Source organism: Carcharodon carcharias, chromosome 2 (assembly GCF_017639515.1).
Source record: "Carcharodon carcharias isolate sCarCar2 chromosome 2, sCarCar2.pri, whole genome shotgun sequence".
Lineage (NCBI taxonomy): Eukaryota > Metazoa > Chordata > Chondrichthyes > Lamniformes > Lamnidae > Carcharodon > Carcharodon carcharias.
In genome coordinates, this window is record NC_054468.1 from 118,327,846 (window position 1) to 118,354,545 (window position 26,700).

Genomic DNA, 26,700 nt, shown 5'->3' on the forward strand with positions numbered 1-26,700 from the left:
AGCAGAAATTACTTGTGTAGACAAACATGGCAACCATTCTGTGTTGCATTTGGCAGTGAAAATTTTTACACTGTCGATTTATGGCGAGTGAGGGTGGAAAAAATTGTTACCACTGTGAAAGAGAAAAAGCAAAAGTAACAGCTGATTGAATTAAAGGAACTTTTGAATGTAAAATCATGTCATGTTCAAGAGCATGTTTGGCAGGAGGTTGGCATACTACAAAGTTAATTGCTATAGCAGCTCACTGAACATGAGTCTTCAGCACAATTACATTCCTGTTGCTCAGGAAGATTGGACACTGGCCACTTTTGACCTTTGATGTAGAAGGCTCTTGCTACATTCTTTAGCTTCATATGGTTAACCTCCACAATATGTCAGTTTCAAACAAATGACTGCATTTGGTCAAATTGACAGCTCAATAAACTCTTCCACCAGCCATTGAAGCACTTTTTCATTTCATACAGGGCAGCTCTATTTCAGAAACAATTACTACTCTTAATTATTCATAAATATACATAGCATAATAAATTCTTGGTCTTATCTGATTCAGGGACAACAAATTTTTTATATCCCTTATTGGATACAAAAGGAGCACTTCTGGTGGTTGAATACACATGTTTGAAAAAAGATTTCAAATGGACTCTAGGTGGAAAATTGAACAGACGAATAGAACTGCAATAAAAAGATTTTCCTACAGTGGTTTGAGCTCAACAGCATTACAGTTGTTAAATAAATAATACATTTATCAAATTTAATTATCTGCTTGTAAATTGGACAATACATCAAGAAGTTACATAAAATGATTTTAAGAGAATGAGAGGTGATCTTATTGAAACACAAAGTTCTGAGCGGGCTTGACGGGGTAGATGCTGAGAGGATGTTTCCCCTCATGGGGGAATCTATAACTAGGGGGCACTGTTTAAAAATAAGAGGTCTCCCATTTAAGACGAAGATGAGAAGCAAATTTTTTTTCTCTCAGAGGGTCATTAATTAATCTTTGGAATTCTCATCCACAGTAAGTAGTGGAGGCTGGATCATTGAATGTACTCAAGGCTGAGTCAGATTTTTGATCTATAAGCGAGTCAAGGGAATGGAAAAATCATTCGTAATATTCATACTAATGCTCAAAATTGAATACAGAAAATTGAGAGGGGAAGTGAAAAAAAGAAATAAAAGAAGCAAACAGAGAGCATGAGTTTAGTAGAAAAAGTGGTTGATGAACAATGGCAGATATTTAAGACAATAGTTCATGACTCACAACAAAGATATATCCCATTGAGAAGGAAGGAATCTAGGAAGGGGATAAACTAACATGGTTAACCAAGGAAGTTAAGATAGCATCAAATTGAAATAAAAAACATACAATGTGGCAAAGACTAGTTGGAACCTAGAGGACTGAGAAAGTTTTAAAAACCAACAAAAGATTACCAAAAAATTAATAAAGAGGGAGAAAATAAACTTTGAGGGTTATTAGGAAGTAACATAAAAAAGGACTGCAGAAGCTTCTTCAAATATATAAAAAGGAAGAGAGGCCAAAGTGAACATAGGCCCCTCGAAGAATGAGGCTGGGGGAATAATAATGGGGAAGCAGGAAATGGCAGAGAAGTCGAATAAGTACTTTGCATCAGTCTTCACGGTAGAAGACACTAATAGCATTCCAAAAATACTAAATAATTAAGAGGCAAAAAGGGCCGGGGGGGGGGAGGAGGAAATAAATACAATAACTATCACTAGAGAAAAAGTACTAGGGAAACCAATGGGGCTATAGCCTCATAAGTCTCCTGGACCTGATGGATTGCATCCTAGGATATTAAAGGAAGTAGCTACAGAGATAGTGGATGCACTGATAGTAATCTTCCAAGAATCCTTAGGTTCTGGAAAAGTCCCTGAAGATTGGAAAACTGTCAATGTAGCACCCTTATTCAAAAAGAGAGGGAGACAAAAAACAGGTAACTATAGGCCAGTTAGCTTAACATCTGTCATTAGGAAAATGTTAGTTTATTATAAAGGATGTAATAGCAGAGCATTTAGAAATGCATAATATAATCAAACAGAGTCAGAATGGCTTCATGAAGGAGAAATCATGCCTGACAAATTGATAAGAATTCTTTGAGGAGGTAACAAGCAGGATAGTTAAAGGGGAACCAGTAGATGTAATATATTTGGATTTCCAAAAGGCATTCGATAAGGTACCACACATGAGGCTACTTAATAAGATAAGAGCCCATGGTGTTGGGGGTGGCATGTAGCATGGATAAAGGATTGGCTAATTAATAGAAGACAGAGAGTTGGGATATGAGGGGCATTTTCAGGATGGCAACCTGTAACTAGCGGAGTGCTGCAGGGATCAGTGATGGGGCCACACTTATTTACAATATATACTAATAACTTAGATGAGGGAAGTGAACGCAAATCATCAAATCGTGAGTGAATCGTCAAATTTTCAGATGACACAAAAATAGTTGGGAAGGCAAGTGGTGAGGATGATACAAAAAGTCTAGAGGGATACAGACAGGTTAAGTGAGTGGGCAAAAACTTGGCAGATAGAATATAACGTGGGAAAATGTGACTTTATGCGTTTTGGCAGGAAGTATAGAAGAGCTGAATATTATTTAAAAGAAGTAAGACTCTAGAAAGCTACAGCACAGAGGGATTTGGGAGTCCTCGTGAACGAATCTCAAAAAGCTAACATACAAGTTCAGCAGTTAATAGGGAAAGCAAGTGGAATGTTGGCCTTTATTTCAAAGGAAATGGAGTATAAAAATAGGGAAGCTAAAACTATACAAGGTACTAGTTAGATCACACCTAGAATACTTTGAACAGTTTTGGTCCCCTTATCTAAGGAAAGATTTACTGGCATTGGAGGCAGTCCAGAGAAGGTTCAGTAGGTTGATCCCAGGTATGGCGGGACCTTGAGCCTGTACTCATTGGAGTTTAGAAGGACGAGAGGCAACCTTATTGAAACATATAAGGTTCTTAGGGGGCTTGACAGGGTAGATGCTGAGAAATTGTTTCCCCTTGTGGGAGAGTCTAGGACTAGAGGACATAATCTCAGAGTAAGGGGTCGCTCATTTAAGGCAGAGATGAGAGGGAATTTTTTTCTCTCAGAGGATAGTGAATCTGTGGAATTCTTTACTGCAGAGGGTTGTAGAGGTTGGCTCATTAAGTATATTCAAGGCTAAGATAGACAGGTTTTTAATTAGTAAGGGGATCAGTGTTATGGGGAAGAGGCAGGAAAGTGGAGTTGAAGATTATTAGATCAGTCATGATCTAATTGAATGGGGAAGCAGACTCGATGGGCCGAATGACCTACATTTGCTCTTACATCTTATGGTCTTATGAAAGTGACCGGCAGCTAACATGAAAGGGAATCTAAATGTCTTCTATAGGCGTATAAAATGCAAAATGGTGGCAAAAGTAGGGCTTGGGCCGATCAGGGGTCAAAAAGGGTATTTAGCCATGGGGATAGAGGGCACTGCTGAGATACCAGTTAGTGGTGATAATGTAGCTGCTGCTATACTACTTACTCCAGAAGTGATACAGCCCACCTTGGTCTCTGGGTCACTCTGCCTGCTGCATGCCATTGGCTGTTTAGCTGCCCACATTCAATTGATTGCTGGACCAGTTGTATCCGTGTCAGCCCACAAACCTGGATGGTGCTGCAATGCTTCTGTCCTATTGCTTGTTGCTGCACCATCATAACCAGAAGGAGAAGTGGCCGACATGCACATGTATAAAATATTCATTATTGCTGCATCTTCTTGTCACTGATCAGCCTCACGATGCTTATTTAACTTCCTCTAAAAATGCAACAATATTTATAACATTTATTTAACAAATTTTCCCAGTAAACCCATAATGTCTAATTAATTTTGTTGACAAATGTCAAGCTGTTTAATATTGATTTATTAGGTGCTTTTAATTTATGCATTCTACATTTGATTAAGTTCATTTTGTTAACTGCCTCCCCAATTTATTAAATTAAATTTAATACCGCCATTTAGCAATTAACCTTCCTTAATCTGTTTGATGTAGTCCATTTTAATTTTATTTTTCTCAATTCTGCTTTTTTAAAAATCATTTACGGAATGTGGGGGTCACTGGCTAGGCCAGCATTTATTGCCGCTCCCTAATTGCTCTTGAGAAGGTGGTGGTGAGCTGCCTTTTTGAACCACTGCAGTCCCTGTGACGTAGGTACACCCACAGTGCTGTTAGGGAGTTCCAGGGTTTTGACCCAGCGACAGTGAATGAATGGCGATATATTTCCAAGTCAGAATGGTGAGTGGCTTGGAGGGGAACTTCCAGGTGGTGGTGTTCCCATGTGTCTGCTGCCCATGTCCTTCTAGATGGTAGTGGTTGTGGGTTTAGAAGGTGCTGCCTAAGGAGCCTTGGTGAGTTTCTGCAGTGCATCTTGTGGACAGTACACACTGCTGCTACTGTGCGTCAGTGGTGGAGGGAATAAATGTTTCTGGAAGGGATGCCAATTAAGCAGACTGCTTTGTCCTGGATGGTGTCAAGCTTCTTGAATGTTGTAGGAGCTGCACTCATCCAGGCAAGTGGAGAAGATTCCACCACACTCCTAATTTGTGCCTTGTAGATGGTGGACAGGCTTTGGAGAGTCAGGAGGTGAGTTACCCGTCACAGGATTCCTAGCCTCTGACCTGTTCTTGTAGCCACAGTATTTATATGGCTAGTCCAGTTCAGTTTCTGGTCAATGGTAACCCTCAGGATTACCATAGTGGGGATTGAGCAATGGTAATGCCACTGAATGTCAAGGGGTGATGGTTGGATTCTCTCTTGTCGGAAAGGGTCATTTCCTGGCACTTGTGTGGCGTGAATGTTACTTGTTGCTTGCCACTTGCCAGCCCAAGCCCGGATATTGTCCAGGTTTTGTGATATTTGGACATGCACTGCTTCAGTATCTGAAGAGTCATGAATGGTGCTGAACATTGTGCAATCATCAGCGAACATCCCCACTTCTGACCTTATGATGGAAGAAAGGTCATTGATGAAGCAGCTGAAGACGGTTGGGCCTAGGACACTACCCTGAGGAACTCCTGTAGTGATGTCCTGGAACTACCCTTCCCCTCTCATTGCCCCATTGTGATCTTTCACCTCTCCCAAACATCTGCATATACATGTTCCCCACTGACCTCTTTTCCCTGTCTAGGACATTCCCTGCCTATCCTGTTTTCCCTCTTCTCTGATCTCTTCTTTAGCCCATCTCAGTCATTTCTTATAATCTCTTTTCTCTCTCTATGCTGTATCCATCTGTATTATCTGAAAACTGTCAATGTGCTTGCGTCACTGGTTCTGAGCCTCTAACCTGCTCTGATACCCTCTAGCAACCTTAGATTCTTGGCCTTTCACATCTCATACTTCTAACTCTCCTCCCCTGACCCATCACTTTACTCTATCCCTCCCCATTTTGTCTAACCCTGCTCTATCATTCCTTTTCACTACCAGCCTCTACCCTGCACCACGGTACCTACGCCTTCTATCCTCCTCTTGCCCCCTATCTTCAGTCTTACCTCATCTGTTGTCCAATTGCTTTCCACTCCTTAACCTTCCTTGGATTCAAGGCTGCTTTGTGGTCTTCACTTTTCAAATGAGATTGACTAGTAAGTTAATATATTAGACTTTATGGGCTAAATGGCCTCAGGACACTACCCTAGTACAGAATGCTGTACTAGCCTGACATTTAACAAAAATGGGAAAAAAAGTGGCATTTTCCATCATTTTTAAAAAATAAATACAGTAAATACTTTCTAGCTTATTCTACAATTACGTCCTTGCCAAAGAGCTTTACTTCAAAGAAGAAATGATAGTGAAGCAAGAAACCTTTGACGATTCTAATATCAGAAATAACATCTTGAATTGCCTTTTAAGAACATACCTTCAAACTCTCCTGATAAACTGTCACTAAGCTTCAGGTCAGAATGGAAACTGAGCAGGGAAAAATATATAAAAAAAGACATGAAAAAAATACATCCATAAAACATTACGTGTCTTGTCCATTTGCCACTCACACTAAGCTCCTGGGTAGTGACATTTGGCAAGTCTGTGAATAATGTAAATGGTCAAAAGACTTGCTGCAATAAAAACTCCTTTTTGAAGTGGAATTTTGTTAAAGCTAGTGACCAGTGAGTGACCTCGGATAAAAGCTTTTTCGCCTCAAGGCACAAATTATATTTCCCAGCCAGAATGTTGATTTTATACACATGACTATCGTCTACTCACTGCATTTTCCTAGAGGAATCACCCTGCTTTTAATTGAGATGTTTTTAGAGACCTCTTAAACAGACTCTGTAGACTGTTTGCTTTAATGTGCAGTTTAAATAGACTCGGCCTACTGAGTAAATTGACTTTGTTTTAAAATGGACTTCTTGCTGCAAGTGCCACTCCAACTCATTGACTGACACATCAGTGTAAATGGACTCACTGGTATTTTATCTGTGGTTGTGAAAGAAGTTCAACCTCCACAATTCAAAGAGAGATTGTTCTCAACCATGTAGAGGATCATCAGGATACTGTCCCTTCATGAAATTTGCATCTGGTGACCTTTTTAATATTCCACTGTGTCTCATACTTTGCTTTATGTTCGAGTTTAAGGAGCATCACTGAGTCCCAGAATCAATAAAAGCTCTGAAATATCTACAGTAAACAAAAGGACTCCGAGTCATCAGGTTAGAACTCTATATATGGAAATTAGATGTGTTCTCCCAGAGAGAAAAAAAACACTCTTGGGAGATAATCTGACTTATTCCATAATTAGTTCCAACTCCACAGAATTAACAGTATAACAAAAGTAGTGTAGAGACTGGTGACGGCTGAGAATAGACGTTGAGGATAACCTCATCACAACAATACCAAGTGTTCATATCAGTCTCAGCTCTCAAGACAATGAATTTTAGTAAAAGCCATGCCAAATCTTGAGAGGAAATTGCCTGGAGGTCAGTTTCTTAAGGAATCCTCTGCATATTGGTTCAGCTAGCTGCCACTGCAGGAAAAGATAAGCTTGCTTTTGAAGTAGAACCTGCCCTTGCTGGAATGAAACAAGAAGAATGTTGCACTATCCAATTTGAATTAATACCAGCCCTAGGGTAGAACAAAATGTATGGACGGACAGGCAGTCTTGGAATCAATGGTCTTCTTCAAATAAGGATTCAGAAATAACTCCTAATTTTGTCAACACCAGTGAGAACAGCTCTCAAATTAAACAAATTAATTTGTTAAGTAAACTAAAAGATTCCTGACCTTAATTGCCACTGAGAACAGAAAGAATCAGGCCACTTCCGTAATCAATGAAGTGCACATTTAAATTAATTATAAAACGTACATGAAGTGTTGAACTGCTTAATCAATCGTGAGCATCAACAACTTTTCCATGCAATTGTCCTAAACTCAAAACAACTGTTTTCACAATTCCAAATACTGGTAGTTTAGCATTTGTGAAAAAATACATTGCCTAAATCCCCAGATTAAAGAAAAAAAGAATTAAAATCACAGAATCGTTAAAGCACAGGTGATCCTTCAGCCCATCATGTCTGCACCAACTCTTCAAATGAGCAATTAGTGCCATTCCCCCCATCTTCTCCCCGTAACCCTGCACATTCTTCATTTTCAGATAACAGTCTAATTCCCTTTTGAAAGCCTTGATTGAACCTGCCTTCATCACACTCTCAGGCAGTGCATTCCAGATCCTAACCACTCGCTGTGTGAAAAAGCTTTTCCTCGTGTCGTTTTTGCTTCTTTTGCCAATTACTTTAAATCTGTGCTCTGTCATTCTCGAGCCTTTCACATATGGGTACAGTTTCACCCCATCTATTCTGTCCAGGCTCCTAATGATTTTGAATACCTCTATGAAATCATCTCTCAGCCTTCCCTTCGCCAAAGAAAATTTCGCCAATCTATCTTCATAACTGAAGTTCCTCATCCCTGGAACCATTCCCGTGAATCTAATCTAAACATCACCTAGTTATAACAGCACTCAAAATCTTAGAGGCACTTTATTTTGTGAAGTAACATTAGATTGCTCCCTTTTACATTCCAGTCAAACATCTGTGGCATCAGACACATTATATCAAAAGAATACTGGTGCTCTCATCTGTATACATCATCCTACTGCTGATTCTTTGATCTTCTCATTTCTGTTCCCCCCCCCCATCTTTACTAGGTTCTTCTTTCTTGTCTTTTTGCTTCTTTCTGCCCTTTTTAATGGGCAATTACTATTCCAATGTACTCCATTGGCTGCAAAGTACTTTGTGATCACCTAAAGTCATGAAAGGTGCTACATAAACACAACTGCCTTCTCTTAAACTGCAACAACCCCATAAACCTACGGGGAGATTTAGGGACAAATTGCTATTTGCAGAGCAGTGTAAACCATCTAGCAACTTGTGGTGATTCACAATGCACAGAGTACCTCTTCCTCACTCCATGTTGTTGCACAATTTGCACATTAAAAATGGTGAGCGCCATTAAATTCACCCTTATTTTTTGGCTGTAAATTCTGGGCCAATAGATAGATTAATTTCCATTACATTAATTCTGGTCAAGTGGCAAAAGACAAGCTGTTTCCTCACTTGTATTTACTTGTGTTAAGGTGCAATTTGAATCTCTTTCGCATGAAATTACGATTTTTTTTGGAGTTTGCTGAAAGAAAGAGACAAGTCAAAGCTTATCATCAGGACACTTCGCAAAAACACCAATAAAAGGGGAAAACAACAATTTATACTGTATGAGAAGAGAGTGCAAGTGGTTGGCATGTTGATTCTGACTGGTAGGGGCGTTGCCTCTAGTAGGGCTACTAATTTACACTGTGCCCTACATTGCACTTGGTCTGAGATGTGCAAATTCCTTTCATTTTTTGATTTGATCCAGCAGTGCCACTATATTGCTTCAATAGATGACCGCACCATAAACTGTACCCATTTGAAACACATCCGCACCATAAACTCACTTAAGTGGAAGCGGTTTGGCAATGCAATTAACGATGCACTCTCAGAAAGCGAGGAGTTTGTTCTTGCACATGGCTTCAATTTTGGTGTGCCTTCATCCCAAATCAAACAAGAGGTATTTGGTGAGTTCGAACTCCTCTACTTCCAACTACCCCGCCACAAACCAGCATCCACTGAAGATGTTGAATCCATGAAAGTGCACCTAGCTGATCTACTGCACACATATTGTGGAATTCTGAAAGACCTGTCTGACTTTCACATGCAACACGAATGTCTTACAGCATTGTGAAGTCTCAAGACCAATCCGGCCATACACATCAGTAAACCTGACAAAGGGACAGGAATAGTCATCCTTAACAAGCATGACTATATCAATAAAATTAATGCCATTCTTAATGATGGGTCCAAATTCATATCCATTAGACCTGCCACTCAACATGACTGGACAGTCTTACTACCCATACGTATGCAAGATACAGCTACTTGAGAAATCTGCCATATAGTTCTCTCCACGGTCCACCTTCACTGGTCAATATCTTACAATTCGATGCACTATAAAATTGGTCTTATCGGCAACCTTGTAAATGGGCCCAAACCAAATGAGTAATGTGGTTTATGAATTTCAGTGCCAGTGTGATGCTAGGTATGTAGGCTGCACATCCCAAAACTGGCGGATCGTATAAAATAGTATGTCCCTTCCGCTGTTCGCAATGGGCAAGGTACAGAGCCAACCAGCCCATGCTTGCAAAATTCAAAACACCGTGTCCAACATTAGATGTGATTCCGCGATTGGACAATATTTGCTAAATAATCCTCAGTGTGCTAGGAATTATGCTGACAATCAATTTAAGATTGTCAATCAGGCTTGCAGTTTGGCTTATCTTATGCATATTAGAAGCCACATATATTCACACGCACGTGGCACATTTGCATATACTGGAAACTACATATATTAATACACAGGGGCCCTGTTGTTATTTACAGACAGAAAGAACAAGTATACACATTGTGCCTGTTTCACTTAAACAAAATAAGTGACAGCCATTCACTCATTCATTCCTCAGGGCAATGCTTTGACCAATCAGGATCAAGCTGCCTGGTTTAAATTTTAAACAATGCTTGGCAGTTAGCTGTCAGTCCCCATCAATTGAAGCATTCCCCATGGCAATGCCTCTACCAGAGTCCACTTGCCAACCAATCAGCACTCTCTCCTCATACAGTGTAAATTGTTGTTTTCCCCTGTATTAGTGTTCTTGCAAAGTGTTCTGATGAGTGTAAGTTGAAACATGTCTCTTTTTCAGCAGTAATCAAGTTCTGTACTACCAAATGACTATTATTTTGTTCATCAATGCTGGGAAAGGGATTATTTGCATTATCATGCAGTGTCAGGATCAAACATTCCCATATCAGAGCGTACAGTCAAAATCAATGTAAAGCTTCTATCCTGCACCCAAAATGTGCTCTGCCCTAACTTTAGAATTGTGCCCAACTGCACCTGACTGGCAATGTTTTCATTTCCTACATCAGCCTTGCCCTGTATACTCTGTCTACAAATCTCACAATAAAGACAGCTTCATCCTGTAATAGGGCAATTACTAGGAACTGCATTCAGACAACAAAAAACTAATTACAAGTAGAGACAACAATTATGGTCAAAATGAGGCAGTAGGCTCTCATGCTCCTGTAGTGCTATTGTAGTACAGGCAGAGGTTGTCACGTTATCTGGAAGAAATCTCATGTTCAGCATGCAGTGTAACTTGCATTTACACAAGCACCTTACAATGAATTAAAGAGTTTCACAGGAACAATTAATAATCATATATTACATTTGGAGAAATACCTGCGGAGATGAGGGTTTACAGGCAAGTCATTAACTAGCCTCAGTAAGTTCTCAGGTTGCAGGCAGAAAAAATTAAAAGTACCAACTTAATGTGGTATCGAAGCCAGCTTTGCTCTTTTTTCCGTATATGGAAACAAAAGAAGCATTCTGGATGCTGGAATGCTGGAGTTCTTAAAGTAGTAAAAGTTTCTTTTAAAAAAAAAGCATGTGATTTATTTTTGTGCAATATTGTTACTATTTCTCCCATATTTTTGATATTTGATTTCTGATTTATTTCAAAAATATTGGGGCGAGGGATTTTAAAGCCCTGCAAATGTTTGTTTTCAAAGTGCTTCAAATGCTGTTAGTTCATGGGTTCAGAGATACACGATGAAAACTGAATGCTGGAGATTAGAAGACTCAAAAGCCCCAGGTGCAGACAGTCACACACTTACCTGTCAAGGATCAAGGACAAAAGTCTCAATTTCCTGTGATTCAGCTGCGTGCCATCTGCAAAAGCCACACCTGCAAGCAAACTGCGGCACAGGGACAGTACTTCACCCAACTGTTATGCTTGTGGTTCCTTGATGCCTTGCAGCGTAACATGTGCTGCTCACATATCAAACAGGCGCCTGATACACGGCCTACAATTTCATAGAATCATACAGCATGGAAGGCCATTCATTCGGTCCACTGAGTCTGTGGCTGGCTTTTTCCAAAGAGCCATCTTTGAAATAAAAGTCCCATTTTCCCGCTCTTTGTCTGTATCACTTCATTTTTTTCTCCTTTAAGCATTTATCCAATTTCCTTTTGAAAGCCTCTACTGAATCTGTATCCCCAGCCTATCAGGTACTGTATTCCAAATCCTGACTACTCATTGTGTAAAAAAAGTTTTCCTCATGTTACCTTTGCTCCTTCAGTCAACTCCTTAAATCTGTGCTTTCTGGTTATCAACCCTTCAGTTACTAGAAACAGTTTCCCTTTATTCACTCTATCTCCTTTCCTCCTACACAACATGGCATAGCTGTCCAATGTCACTGTAGTGCTGAACTTCCCAAAGTAAATTGCATAAGTGATGGCTGTTATACGCCCAACCCTGAACGCTGTCCTGCACTCCATGTAGCGTCCACTGTCGTGTTAGCGGTTTGATGTGAACAGTCCTTTCAAGATTAAGGATGGAAACACCTTCCATTGTAAGTTCTATCTGAAACATGAGCCTTAAAGCATGGGTATACACGAGGTGCAATTACAAGGTTGCGGCAGAGCTTGACGTGCATCACTCGGAAACATGCAGCAGATTAAAAAACATTTGCAGAATAACCTTGCCCAGTCTCTTACGGAATGCCATCCTCCTCTGCATCTCTTCCCAGCTGCTATAATGTAAACCGCACTCATCCTGCCTCAAAAGAAAACTTTGGAAATTCTCAGCAGGTCAGGCAGCATCTGTGGAGAGAGAAACAGAATTAACATTTCAGGTCGATGATGACGCTTCATTAGAATAAAAGGTCATCATCGGCCTGAAACATTAACCCTGTTTCTCTCTCCACTGATGCTGCCTGACCCCCTGTTGAGTATTTCCAACGTTTTATGTTCTTAATTTCAGATTTTGAGTGTCTGAAGTGTTTTTGCTTTTGTATTTATCCTGTTTTCCCCTTCCGCCAGATATGGTATAGTTCTTTCTGGTAGAGAAGCTGTCCTCCTTGTACTCACTTCATAAAGCAGTACATCCACTGCACATACCATCAAACAGAGGGTTGGGATTTGTGGCACATTATCAATTGGCCACAGGTTCTGTTATAAACCCAATTTTGGGTTGCATTTGGTCAGACCATTTTTCTGGCCCCCTTCCCAATTATAAAAGCTGAAATAATATTTGTTCCCTATGGCGCTGCTTATCATTAATTTTGTGCATCCCTTTAACTTTGAGCTGATCAGAATTTGTACACCCCCCATTAAAAGTAGCTGCCAATTCAAGGCCAAATCTGCACAGGGAACTTATGCTAATAATTCAAATGAGCTGACCCTGCAAAATGGGCCCAGACATCCTAGAGTGCTAGCTTGGGTCACTTAACCATTCATTCATAGCACGAATTTTGCAAGTCTTGCAAAATCGGGTCCTTTCTTTTAGATCAGTATAGGGCATGCTCTTAACCTTGTAAAACAATGCCAAATCATTCACATTAACTAATTAACACAATTCAGTAAGTTAATTAGTGCTCTCCATGTGAATCCCACACAAAGCACCCATACAGGTCACACTTGGTCATCCGAGAAATGTTAACTTGAGAAACAGATTAATTTAAATATTAAACACAGAGACAATGGTTCCACATCACTAACAATAAGGAGCTGTGGAAGTTGTAAACAAAAACAAAAATACCTGGAAAAACTCAGCAGATCTGGCAGCATCTGTGGAAGGGAGCACAGTTAACGTTTTGAGTCCGCATGACTCTTCAGCAGAACTACGGAAAAATAGAAAAGGGGTGATATAATAGCTGGTTTAAGGTGGGGGGTGGCGGTGGGGGGGAGTTGTTGACAAGAGAGCTGGATAGAGGGCCGGTGATAGGTGGAGATTACCAAAAGATGTCACAGACAAAAGGACAAAGAGGTGTTGAAGGTGGTGATATTATCTAAAGGAATGTGCTAATTAAGGGTAGAAAGCAGGACGAGCAAGGTACAGATAGCCCTTGTGGGGGTGGGGTGGGGTGAAGGGAAGGGATCGAAAAAGTCTAAAAGGTAGAGATAAAACAATGAATGGAAATACATTTAAAAATAATAGAAATAGGTGGGAAAAGAAAAATTGGAAAAAGCTGTGGAAATTGTGGTTGTAAGGCCACCACCAAATCTCCCAAGTAAATGATGAAAGATGCAGGAAATTAACATGGAAGGAATAAGGCCATCCAGCTATTGAAGTCTCTAGTGAGAAAACAGTACATCATTCTGTTGAATCTCAGTAGGATGTTAGAAATGTTGTTAAATATATAGCAACAACAACAACCCATATTTCAAGTATTTATTACAACCCAAAAGTACGGTCCAATGCTATGAAAAGCAAAGATTTTATTTTATTTCTTATCTCTCCTCCAAAAGAGCACATATTTTGGCACATCATACATAATGAATCACTCAAATTATCAAATTGACATTTTTTAAAAATGCAGATGTTGAACGAAGCACATGCGGGAAGCACTGAATAATGAAACCATCCAAAGCTGGCTGCTTTCTTTGATCTTGGAATTAATTTTTCTTCAACGATATCACCCCAACTGCTACAAGGTGGCTGCTGTGCCAAATGCAAAATGTCACTCTGGTGCAATTGAGATGCTTTCTCTTTGGGGCTTGGGCATATTGTTTGAAGAGAATAAAGGGAGCTGTACTCTGAACTAATATTGCTGTACCTGACCAGGGACCATTTGATGCTAACACTAGCTTCCATTCCAAAGGAAGAATATTAGTCATGAACCATGATAAAACTCCTTTACAGCCAAATCTCGTCTGGAGCGCTAGAAGTTACTAGAGGCCGAGATGCTAAATGGTGATGAGTTGAGTTAATGTAGCAGTTAAAATGGCGAAATGATTGAAAGCTGTAATCGGTCTTTTACAGGTTTGGACAGAAAAGTGAAGTGTGGCCTGATACTTCAGAAACCCATCAATATTTTAGTTAATTTGGACTGAATTTTTCTGAAGTGAAATTAATTTGATTTGATGGCTGTTTAAACATTATTAGTCTGAATCTGACCCTTTTTTTTCTCCTCTATTTTCCCTACTGCCTTGTATAAATACAAATTCTTCCTTCCTACTTCTTGCGATGATAACATATGTACTAAGCTTATCGAATTAACATCGAAACAACAGAGATAAAAACAAAAAACTGCGGATGCTGCAAAATCCAAAACAAAAATAGAATTACCTGGAAAAACTCAGCAGGTCTGGCAGCATCGGCGGAAAAGGAAAGAGTTGACATTTCGAGTCCTCATGACCCTTCACCAGAACTGAGTGAATATGAGGAGAGGGGTGAATTATAAGCTGGTTTAAGGTGGGGGTGGAGGGGGTGGGGGGAGAGAAGTGGTGGGGGTGGGGTGGTGGTGTGGTTGTAGGAACAAGCAAGCAGTGATAGGAGCAGATAATCAAAAGATGTCACAGACAAAAGAACACAGAGGTGTTGAAGGTGGTGATATTATCTAAAAGAATATGCTAATTAAGATGGTAGGGCACTCAAGGTACAGCTCTAGTGAGGGCGGGGTGGAAAGACTAGCAGGGCATAAAAGATTTAAAAATAATGGAAATAGGTGGGAAAAGAAAAATCTATATAAATTATTGGAAAATCAAACGGAAGGGATAAGAAACGGAAAGGGGTTGGGGATGAAGGAGGGAGTTCAAGATCTAAAGTTGTTGAATTCAATATTCAGTCCAGAAGGCTGTAAAGTGCCTAGTCAGAAGATGAGGTGCTGTTCCTCCAGTTTGCGTTGGGCTTCACTGGAACAATGCAGCAAGCCAAGGACAGACATGTGGGCAAGAGAGCAGGGTGGAGTGTTAAAATGGCAAGAGACAGGGAGGTTTGGGTCATACTTGCGGACAGACTGCAGGTGTTCTTGCAAAGCGGTTGCCCAGTTTACGTTTGGTCTCTCCAATGTAGAGGAGACCGCATTGGGAGCAGCGAATGCAGTAGACTAAGTTGGGGAAATGCAAGTGAAATGCTGCTTCACTTGAAAGGAGCGTTTGGGCCCTTGGACCGTGAGGAGAGAGGAAGTGAAGGGGCAGGTGTTGCATCTTTTGCGTGGACAATATCCATTACAAGCCTACCGACTCCCACAGCTACCTCGACTACAGCTCCTCACACCCTGCTTCCTGTAAGGACTCCATCCCATTCTCTCAGTTCCTTCGCCTCCGTCGCATCTGTTCTGATGATGCTACCTTCAAAAACAGTTCCTCTGACATGTCCTCCTTCTTCATTAACCGAGGTTTTAAACCTCGTTGACAGGGCCCTCAACCGTGTCTGGCCCATCTCCCGCGCATCCGCCCTCACGCCTTCACCTCCCTCCCAGAAACATGATAGGGTCCCCCTTGTCCTCACTTATCACCCCACCAGCCTCTGCATTCAAAGGATCATCCTCCGCCATTTCTGCCAACTCCAGCATGATGCCACCACCAAACACATCTTCCCTTCACCCCCCCGGCTGCATTCCATAGGGATCATTCCCTCCGGGACACCCTGGTCCACTCCTCCATCACCCTCTACTCCTCAACCCCCACCTATGGTACCTCCCCATACCCACCCAAAAGATGCAACACCTGCCCCTTCACTTCCTCTCTCCTCACCGTCCAAGGGCCCAAACACTCCTTTCAAGTAAAGCAGCATTTCACTTGCATTTCCCCAACTTAGTCTACTGCATTCGCTGCTCCCAATGCGGTCTCCTCTACATTGGAGAGACCAAACGTAAACTGGCCGATCGCTTTGCAGAACACCTGCGGTCTGTCCGCAAGAATGACCCAAACCTCCCTGTCGCTTGCCATTTTAACACTCCACCCTGCTCTCTTGCCCACATGTCTGTCCTTGGCTTGCTGCATTGCTCCAGTGAAGCCCAACGCAAACTGGAGGAACAATACCTCATCTTCCGACCAGGCACTTTACAGCCTTCCGGACTGAATATTGAATTCAATAACTTTAGATCTTGAACTCTCTCCTCCATCCCCACCCCCTTTCTGTTTCTTCCCCCTTCCGTTTGTTTTTTCCAATAATTTATATAGATTTTTCTTTTCCCACCTATTTCCATTATTTTTAAATCTTGTATGCCCTGTTAGTCTTTCCACCCCACCCCCACTAGAGCTGTACCTTGAGTGCCCTACCATCCGTTCTTAATTAGCACATTCGTTTAGATAATATCACCACCTTCAACACCTGCGTTTTTTTGTCTGTGACATCTTTTGATTATCTGCTCCTATCACTGATGCTTGTCCCTACAACCACACTACCACCCCCACTTCTCTCCCCCCCGCCCCAACCAGCTTATATTTCACCCCTCTCCTAATATTCACTCAGTTCTGTTGAAGGGTCAAGAGTACTCGAAACGTCAACTCTTTTCTTCTCCGCCGAGACCTCCTGAGTTTTTCCAGGTAATTCTGTTTTTGTTTAACATCCAAACAACTTGGATGAAATTAGGAGCTATTATAAATTTGAAAAAGGTACTAAATAATAACATGAAATTCCTTGGACTGCTCCTGCTCTGTTACTGCAAGTGCAAAGTTACGGTGGCAGAACAAGAGCAGCTCAAGGAACCATCCCGACATGAGTTTCATTGGCAGCATGACTAAAGAACTATTACACTAGGCTGAACTTGGCACTTTCACAAAACCAATACACAGGCATTTTCATCACATTACATTGAAGTGAAGTTTACAGTGCTACATACAACAATGATCTGGGTTTGAATTGGAGTTGAAGAAAAAGAGCACACAGTAAGTCTTCATTTTAAGTTGCCCCGTTTTAAATGGCTCTGATTTAACGACATGTTTTTAATGGGGCCGGCATTTGCGTTCAGTTTTGTGGATTCACATTAACATCGATCCGTGCTGGGTGTAACGTGGGGTTGCATGACCCGACTGGCGCCATGTGGATGGGCTTCTCCTGCTTGCTGCTTATTCTATGCAACCCTGCAACTCGAAGCTGCTCTCTCTCTCTCTCTCTCTCTGTAGGTTGCTTCCAGCCTTTGCTCTCCCAAGCCCTCACTCGGAAGTGGCGAGCGAAGGATGTGGCAAGTGGGAGCGCCGGCCTGCAAAAGTATCAGTGGCGACTAGCAGGGTGGAGGTTTGGCCGGCGAGAGGGTGAAGAAGCATGATCGGCAGCAAGCCAGAAAGTCAAGAAGCAGGAGGCGCGGCAAGTGGGAGATAAGTATTCTAGAAAGAGTTAGCATATTTCTTTCATATTTTTAACATGCTAAAAGTTATGTTGTTTACGGATTTAGTAATTTAGCAATGTACAGTATTTAAACTTACAGGGTATAATGTTCTGGATTTTTTTCTCACCAGGAAGATCCCACAGATCCCAATTAAAGCTTTTACATTGGTTGTAATAGGAAAATCTGATTTGCTTAACATAGTTTCATTTAAAGTTGCAATTTTCAGGAATGCAACAATGTTAAAGCAAGGAATTATTATATATAAAATGAAAGTTATATATTTACAGTGATATGACTTTGGTACCATAAAAGGGCTTCTTCTGAAGTAGAAACATTTAATTCACATGGCTGCATTTTGTTTGCTACAATTCACTGCAAACCGTAATATTAGATACTCACTGTTTTAAAACAATGTTAATACTACATTTCAAACATAGACTAAAAATAGCAACGTTTTTGTGACTGCATTTTGAATTAAAAAGCTGATGCAAGGCAACAGTGAATGACACCAAATTTAGCGGTAACCACAAATCCTTAAAAGAGACGACAGCTCTAGAATCAAACCTATTACACTAACAGGAAGGCAAATCATTCTGAAAAGTCTTGAGATGTAAGACTAGAAATCGTAGCCAGTCATTACCTTGACCTAGAAGACATTTATTCTAATATGTATATGTCAAGAATGACAGAAATCCTGATAGCAAACAGTCATATTATATAGTCCATTGCCACTTGTACGAAATCACTCAGTTTCAATTAGGTTTACAAGAAACTGAATTTTGCAATTTTTGAAATGACGTTAGAAGCCGTAAAGACTAAAGCCCGCAGCTGGTTAAAAGTCTGTACTTTTCTACATATGCGATTATGGTTCATTTTAGTCCAGCTGTTGGATTAAAGTCTTCTCTCTCTCTGATGATTGTAAAATGACAGTACAATGTGGTAAATGGTGACCATAGTTCACATTCCTATCATGTACTGCACCTGGGGGCAGTGCCAGAAGAAGTTTAATGACCTTACCAAATGAGCCAATGTAGAAGAACCCATCATTAACTTCCATTAATGCAGTGTACTCAGTATGCATGGCACTTAGAATTACCTGTCCTTCTCAATTATGAAGTGCATTCAATGCTATCCATCAATGGCCATTAGGTAGAAGGGTAACATTACCACCAAGCTTCACTTGGAACTGTTCCATTGCTCACATCATCACATGCCTTTAGCCCAAAATAATCCTGGCATCTAATACAGATTCATGGTGCATGTACAAATATCACATCCAGTGCAGCCTGTCTGCTGAATGTTTGCTATAAAATTACACCAGTCAAAAAATGATCAAACTAAAAGCCAAGAAACTTACTGAACATCAAGCTGCCATCATATTAGCACCCATATTAGCAACAGTACCATCTATTAGTGCAAATTTCATCATTCAAATGCAACATCTGTCCATGTTCATTAATAATAAAAATAGAAAGTGATGGAAAACCTCAGCAGGTCTGGCAACAACTGTGGAGGGGGAAACAGAGTTAACGTTTCAAGCCCGATATGAATCTTCTTTGAAATTGAAATAATATTCCATATCTCCAGTATCTGCAGTATTTTGCTTTTATTCCATACTCATCAATGCAGTTACAGTCAAGAAATTGTACATCACTGAACCAAACAAAAAATATTAGGATGGATGCATGATAGACTAATTCCATATGTTTGTATAATGTATATATACATAAATATGGACTGGAGTTTATGGCCCTGTGAACCTACACCATTAGTTTACACCAGTTTTGACATGTGTATATAAAATGGAAGGGATCCGCTCTATTCCTGCCTCGCACATCCTTGTTAGAGATGGTGTGATTGGTAATATTAGTAATATGTAGTATAAGTACACTACCTCAGGGCTAATTTACACTGCTTGGCAGGTTCAAGTGGAACAGATGTTCCTGGCACAAGTTGCAGCAAAACTAAGGTGATTATAGCGAAATTATCAGAACTGAGAAACCTTATTGGTGAGCAGTATTTTAAAAAGAAACAGAATAAATAGAAAGGGAAGTGTGTACACACAAACATAAGCGCATGCATATGTGCACACAGATGCGCATGTGGACACGAGAGGAATTTAAATGAGCTATCAAATGCTTAAACACAAGCACGGATCAGTTGGGCTGAATTGCCTGCTTCTGTGCTGAAAATTCTATGTAAATGGAAAACAGAAGATGGTTAAATGGCTCAAGTGATATGGGATGATAGGAAGATATATATTAATGACTTTAAGATGCACAGATGACATGTGAAATAGCTGAAGTAGCTGGTAGAGTAAGGCAGAGTAAGGAAATGGAAACAGGGAATTATGGCAAAATGGAACAGAATCTGACAGCTGGAGAAGAATGTTCTGACAAATATTTCCTATCCCAAGTGGCACCCACCTAGATCTGAGACATCAACATATTTGTTCCATGCCATCTTGCTGTGGGAGATGCTGAGTGACATGCTGAGAGCTTCTTGCACCGTTTCAGATTTACAGAATTTGTAGTTTTACTCTTACTATAGTAAAACTGACCTCTATTGCAAATGGAGAATGCACACATATATACAACAATATCTACAGTTAATAAAGCATTTCCAAATATCCAGGCTCTATCAATTTTGGAAGCTCCCCTCCAAGTTACCCACCATCCTGACTTGGGAATATATCATCGTTCCTTCACTGTCACTGGGTCAAAACCTGGAACTTCCTCCCCAACAGCACTGTGATTGTACCTACACCACATAGATTGCAGTGGTTCAAGAAGGCAGCTCACCACCACCACCACATGGGCAACTAGGGATGGGCATTAAATGCTGGCCCAGTCAGTGAAGCCCACATACCGTGAATGAAAAAAAAAATTCCATCCAGCCCTAGTCTATCTGCAATTATCACTTGCATCCAGCCAACAGAAGGGTTTTACGAAGCAACTTAATGAAAATGACCTTAGTATTCAGTTGAAAGACTGCAATCTGGCAAAAAATAAGCTGATCAAAAATACAAAAGCAAATGGCACGTTGCCCTCGCTATTGTTTAACTGCGATAACAAAAGGGTAAAGCACGTGTCCCATTATCATGTTACAGACTGGGCCGATTTCCAAATTTTAAATGATAGTTTACCTCTGGGTATTTCACCTTCATTATTTTGTGCAGTTCTCTGAAACGACTGTATCGTCGAAACACTGTCCAAGTGTCCTCCAGGATGGTTACCTAACAGAATGCAATATTATTCATTCTTGTAGAATAGCAAAATGTAACCTCATTTATTTGACTGTACAGCCTGAGTATAAAAAGTTTGATTTTCAGTTGTACCCCAAAATCAGTTGCATTCTGAACACTGCAGAGTTCCTTTATGAAGTCTCAAATTTATTTGGCCTTAGCAAATTTAATTGTTTGCCCATGTGGAATGCATTGGATGAATAACCGTGCAAAAGCCAAAATAAATTAACTTTTCAAATTGGCCTGAGTCCAAGTGCATTTTTACTTCTCCCTACTGCATCCTACTAAAAAACATTGATTTTCTGGGATTTGGTTCCACAGGTGCTGGCAGTTCTCCAATGTTTCAATAAAGTGGCTACTCTTCAAGTGTAAAACAATAAGTGTCAGGAAATTATTCAACTGCAGAGAATCACAAGACCATTCCCATCCCCCCCTTTGGAAAAGGTTTTCAAACTCTTTGCTCAGATATAATAACTGATGTTACAGATTGGATATTTTCCACAATGGGCAACCAATTAAGAAAATAGTCTGATTTCTCTTGCTTGTATTCTCACTTTTGACATGACCAAACATGATTTTGAATGGAGAAGCTAAACTGCAAAATCAGTTTCAGGCCTCAGTGGTAAGTTGTAAAGCTATCACCTTGTGTCCAACATAGCCACCTTTTCCAGGGAGAAGTCAGAGGACATGATTAAGAGATGCTACTGTGGCTGACTCTTTTCCTCCTCAGTCTGGAATACTAAAGCTCACTGCAGACCTCAAACTGTTGCCCAAAGAGAGATCAAGCCACTCAGCAAGAACAAGAATGGAGCCCTCTGATTTATACAACTAAGGATCATATTGTACTGTGCATTTGTTCATGAAGCCAACAGCACAAGCTGTATTTTATCCTTTAATACTGTAAATAAACAGTTATCAGCAGATTACCAAAGTGTATTTTACTGATACCAAGTAAAGATTACAGCAATAATGGGCAAAATATAACTGCAGTGCATTTATTTGCATTTGAGATAACCTGTTTTTGCCACATATCAAGTCTGATGCATCATTTGAATCAGCATTATCTTTTCATTTAGATTGCTGAAAATCACAGCATTTGGATTTTCTAAGTAAGAAAATATTAATAGAAAAAATAAGAGGACTTAAAGATAGATAAACTTCCAGGACCTGACAGCTTTTACCCAGGGTATTAAAAGAAACTGGTAGAGAAATTCAAGATGCTTAGTCATGTCAAAGTGTGAGGATGCAAGCGAGAGAAATCAGAGTATTTTCTTAATTGCGAGAAACTAGGAACTGGAGGAGGGGGAATCTGGGTGATCAGGTGTACAAATCACTAAGTGAATAAATGCATAAAGCACTCAAAAAGTCTAATGAATGTTGACCTTTATCTCAAGGAGATTGTAACAAGGAGAGGAAATGAAACTTCAAATCTAAAGAGCCTTGATCAGACCTCATCTGGAGTACTGTGTTGATGTTGAGCACCGCACCCAAGGAATGTGACCATGGATTGTTGTAAAAATGCAACTGGTTCTCTAATATCTTCTAGGTAAGGAAAAATGTTGTTCTTACCTGGTCTGGCCTATATATGACTCCAGTCCCAAGTCCCATGGTCACATCATTAACTTTTAACTGCCCTCCCAGATGGCTTAGTAAGCCCCTCACATGCATCAAGGGGGTCAGCCCATCTCCATCTTCTAAGGGCAACTAAGGATGGGCAATAAATGCCAGCATTGCCAGTGACACCCATATCTCAAAAATAAATTTTAAAAATAGCCTACTTCTGATCCCATGTCTGAACTCTAGGGCTATATCCCCCAACGGCTACATGTTTATTAGTTAGTGCTGCTGAATAAAAACAGTCACCGCACACAAAGTTTTTTCAGCCTCGGTAAATCTGCTGATTTGAGAGTTCTATAGTTCTACAGAGAACTGTTTAACGGCCACAAGTGCTGACCCAAATTCCACCCTTCCAGAATACTGCAACATGTGAAGGCATGGAAATGAAAGGTAACCAACAGACACTGGGTGAAAATGTTTCAGGGAATTTAGAAACGAGAACTTGCATAAACTCCTTATTGGGGGGGGGGGGGTTGCTGGCAATATGCTCTGCCACCACAGAAGGATAAAAATGCATTTACATCATTTGTTTGGAAGCAAAAATATATTTTTGTTTGACAGTTCTCTGAATATTCCTACTGATAACTTACTCTTGACTTTTCCTATGATCTATCCAGCTGAATCAGGACTGGTTTATACTTAAGTCATGGTACTATTTTCATGGTAAAACAGTCCCAGGGGAGTGCCTCGCTGGAGCTCCATGACAGCTTTGGGCGGCCCTCTGTTTTCCTGACTCCACGTCTAATCAAGGCAAGAATCTCACAATTCTTTTTTTCTAAATAGCAAAGTATGCTTCCACACTTTTAGTTTACCTGGAGATGCATGAAAATGTCAGTCTTGGGAAGTCGGGTGTCATGTAAAGTGTGTCATCAGCAGTTTAATAACACAGTAGAAAGGATTCTCTCATCCTCAAAGATTTACCTAAATTATTGTAATATTGAATGCCTGGTCAGTGCTGGTGAAAGTGCAATTCCTGTGTGAAAATTAAGGTTTAGAAGAATGGTTCCAGGAATGAGAAACTTCAGCTACTAGGATAGATTGGAGAGGTTGTGACTGTTCTTGGAGAGAAGGCGGCTGAGAGGAGATTTGATAGAGATGTTCAAAATCATGAGGGGGCTGGACAGAGCAGATAGGGAGAAGCTGTTCTCACTTGTAAAAGGATCAAGAACGAGAGTTCAGATTTAGTGATTTGCAAAAGAAGCAAGTGTGATGTGAGAAAAAACTTTTTCATACAACGAGTGGTTCGGGTCTGGAATGCACTGCCTAGAAGTGTGGTGGAGGCATGTTCAATCAAGGCATTCAAGAGGACATTAGATGATTATTTGAATAGAAACAATCTGCAAGGGTACGGGGAAAAGGCAGGAGAATGGCACTAGGTCATGATGCTCATTTGGACAGCCGGTGCATACATGATGAGCCAAATGGCCTCCTTTGGTGCTGTTAAGATTCTGTGATGTAAAATTGAGTACGTGGAATGTTGATTGCATTCGTTATAAATTACGGTTTAATAACACATTAGAAAGGATACTCTCATCCTCAAAGATCTACCTAAATTATTGTAATATTGAACGCCTGGTCAGTGCTGGTGAAAGTGCAATTCCTGTGTGAAAATTAATTTTCACACTTGGGAATTTTATAATTCAGAAATGAAAGACATAGAATTGCTATATTTACATTGGAATGGAAAGGAAGCTAAACACTCACCTTCACTTCATACTCATAGTGTTCATCTTTTCCTTGTCCGCGCAAGACATAACGGGGAATACTAATTTTAATAGGATCCTTCAGGCTGTCTGGATCAGTCTCCAGCATTCGAGAGAATAAGCGCTACCAAAACAGAGAAATCTTGGATCAGTAATAAGAAAATTAACTAACACTGCGTCATGATTGCAAGAAATACCAAACACAAAGCAAAGTGAAGATACAGGAGGGAAGATCCTGTAAGGCCCAGTTCAATAATATAGAAAGTATGACAACCTTGACAAAGAAATGCTAACTTTTCAGCTCTAAAAGACAGTAATTTACAAAACCTTGATTGCAGTTTGTTTAAATGAGGTATAACTATTCAAACTAAGAGAACCATTTCTGATAAATTGGCAAGGTTTTCTTGTTTACACTCCCTAACACTAAACTTCATTAAAAAAACACAAAACAGGACCAGTAGTTAAAAGGTTTGAAAATAGCAGCATTCTCTTCAAATGTTCAATCAGTGCAAACTGTCACTGACAGACAAGTACACAAAGAAACAGCCACCAACGCTACTGATGTATGGCATAAGTAATTTATTTTAAATTCTTTTTAATTTAACAGCTAGAGCAGAGTCCTATCCCTAGGTTCTCAGTGATTGATTGCATTTTCAAATGCCAGTGGCTGTAGGCAGCCTAATTGCACCAGTGCACAGCACTAGAGCTACAAAACATTAACAAAACAAAACATCTAGAGATCCTTACAAGTTCCTCATTTCATTTGGTAAATCTAAATTAAGTACGAAGCAAAGCAGACAGGAGAGAGACAAGTCAGATGCTGATGATTTATCTATTTCAAGTTTGAATAACTTCTTTTGTACCACTTCTCACTGACTAATAATTTCCAGTAACTTCCTTACTCACCCCTTGTAGTTCTGTAATATCAAAGTTATTACTGGTTCAAACGAAAGCAATTTCTTACTTACTACTCTGCCTTTCAACATTTAGTGGTTTTACCACTAACTTTACAGTCCTCTGATATGTAACGTACTTGCAGGTAACTTACATTTTTCGCCAATTTGCTCAGTAATCCTCATACACTTTCCAATTTTTCTTTTTGCAGTGTTTCCTATATATATTCTTTACATCTGTTCTCAATTTCTGCTCGCCATCTGCACTAAATGCTTTTCTTCGATTTCAAATTTGGCCCAATTTCCTATTTACCCTTGAAACCCTGGCTTTGATCCTTTTCCTATTTCTCTTCCCTGAAGATAATTGAATATTTCCTTGTCCATTTCCTACTTTTGGTTGCAGATCTAAAGTACCAATTACCAAAATTCCCATCCATTTTTAAAATTAACCAGATCACTTTTGATCTCACTATTATTTGGCTTTTGCTCCACACTGGCACCGTCCCAGTCAAATATATTTGCCCTCAACTTTTCTTTTATTATACTGCTTAATTAAAATGTGCTGTTTCCCCAATTGATCCCCTAACTTATAGGGCACCCACTTGCTTTATTTATTATTCAGAACCAGGTTGTGTTCCAAACACAAAAGCAAAACCTTCCTATTCTAAAGGCAAACATTAATTTTTCCCATACCAGTCTATTGTTGGATAACTAAGATCTACAATTACAAGGTAATTACAAGGAGGTAACAAGCAGGATGGATAAAGGGGAACTAGTAGATGCAATATATCGAACACCTTTTGGAAATCCAAATAAAGGTACCACACATAAGGCTGCTTAATAAGATAAGAGCCCATGGTGTTGGGGGTAGTATATTAGCATGGATAGAGGATTGGCTAATCAATAGAAGCCAGCGAGTTGGGATACGGGGGGGGAGGGGGGCATTTTTAGTAATGGCAACCGGTAACTAGTGGAGTGCCAAAGGGATCAGTGCTGGATCCACAATTATTTACAATATATATTAATAACTTGGATAAGGGAAATGAATGTACTATCGCCAAGTTTGCAGACCACACTAAAATAGTGGGAAGGCAAGTGGTGAGGGAGACACAAAGTCTACAGGAGGATATAGACAGGTCAAGTGATTGGGCAAAAATGTGGCGGGTTAAATAATGTGGGAAAGTGTGAGATTATACACTTTGGCAGGAAGAATAGAGGACCTAATGGAGAAAGACTGAAGAAGCTGCAGCACAGAGGGATTTGGGGGTCCTCATGCATGAATCCCAAAAAGCTAGCACACAAGTTCAGCAGGTAATAGGTAAGGCAAATGGAATGTTGGCCTTTATTTCAAAGGGAATGGAGCATAAAAATAGGGAAGTCTTGCTAAAACTATACAAGGCACTAGTTAGACTATACCTGGAATACTATGAAAAGTTTTGGGCCCCTCATCTAAGGAAAGATATACTGGCATTGGAGACATTCCAGAGAAGGTTCACAAGGTTGATCCCGGGGATGGAGGGATTTTCTTATGAGGAGAGGTTGAGTCGGTTGGGCCTGTACTCATTAGA

General features: G+C 40.2%; 1 protein-coding gene across 4 annotated transcripts in view; it reads right to left on the reverse strand.

Moving 5' to 3' along the window:
- The window catches only part of kif16ba (kinesin family member 16Ba), a 146,947-nt gene that overhangs the window by 13,746 nt on the left and 106,501 nt on the right, over nt 1-26,700 (reverse strand). For 3 of the 4 annotated variants that reach the window (XM_041215272.1, XM_041215282.1, XM_041215300.1), the window contains 2 exons: nt 24,241-24,363; nt 20,821-20,910 (listed from right to left, as the gene is read on the reverse strand). In XM_041215272.1, coding sequence (XP_041071206.1) covers nt 20,821-20,910; nt 24,241-24,363 — 213 coding nt within the window. The remainder of the gene's footprint in view (nt 1-20,820; nt 20,911-24,240; nt 24,364-26,700) is intronic. The other variant, XM_041215291.1, reaches the window with a different exon arrangement.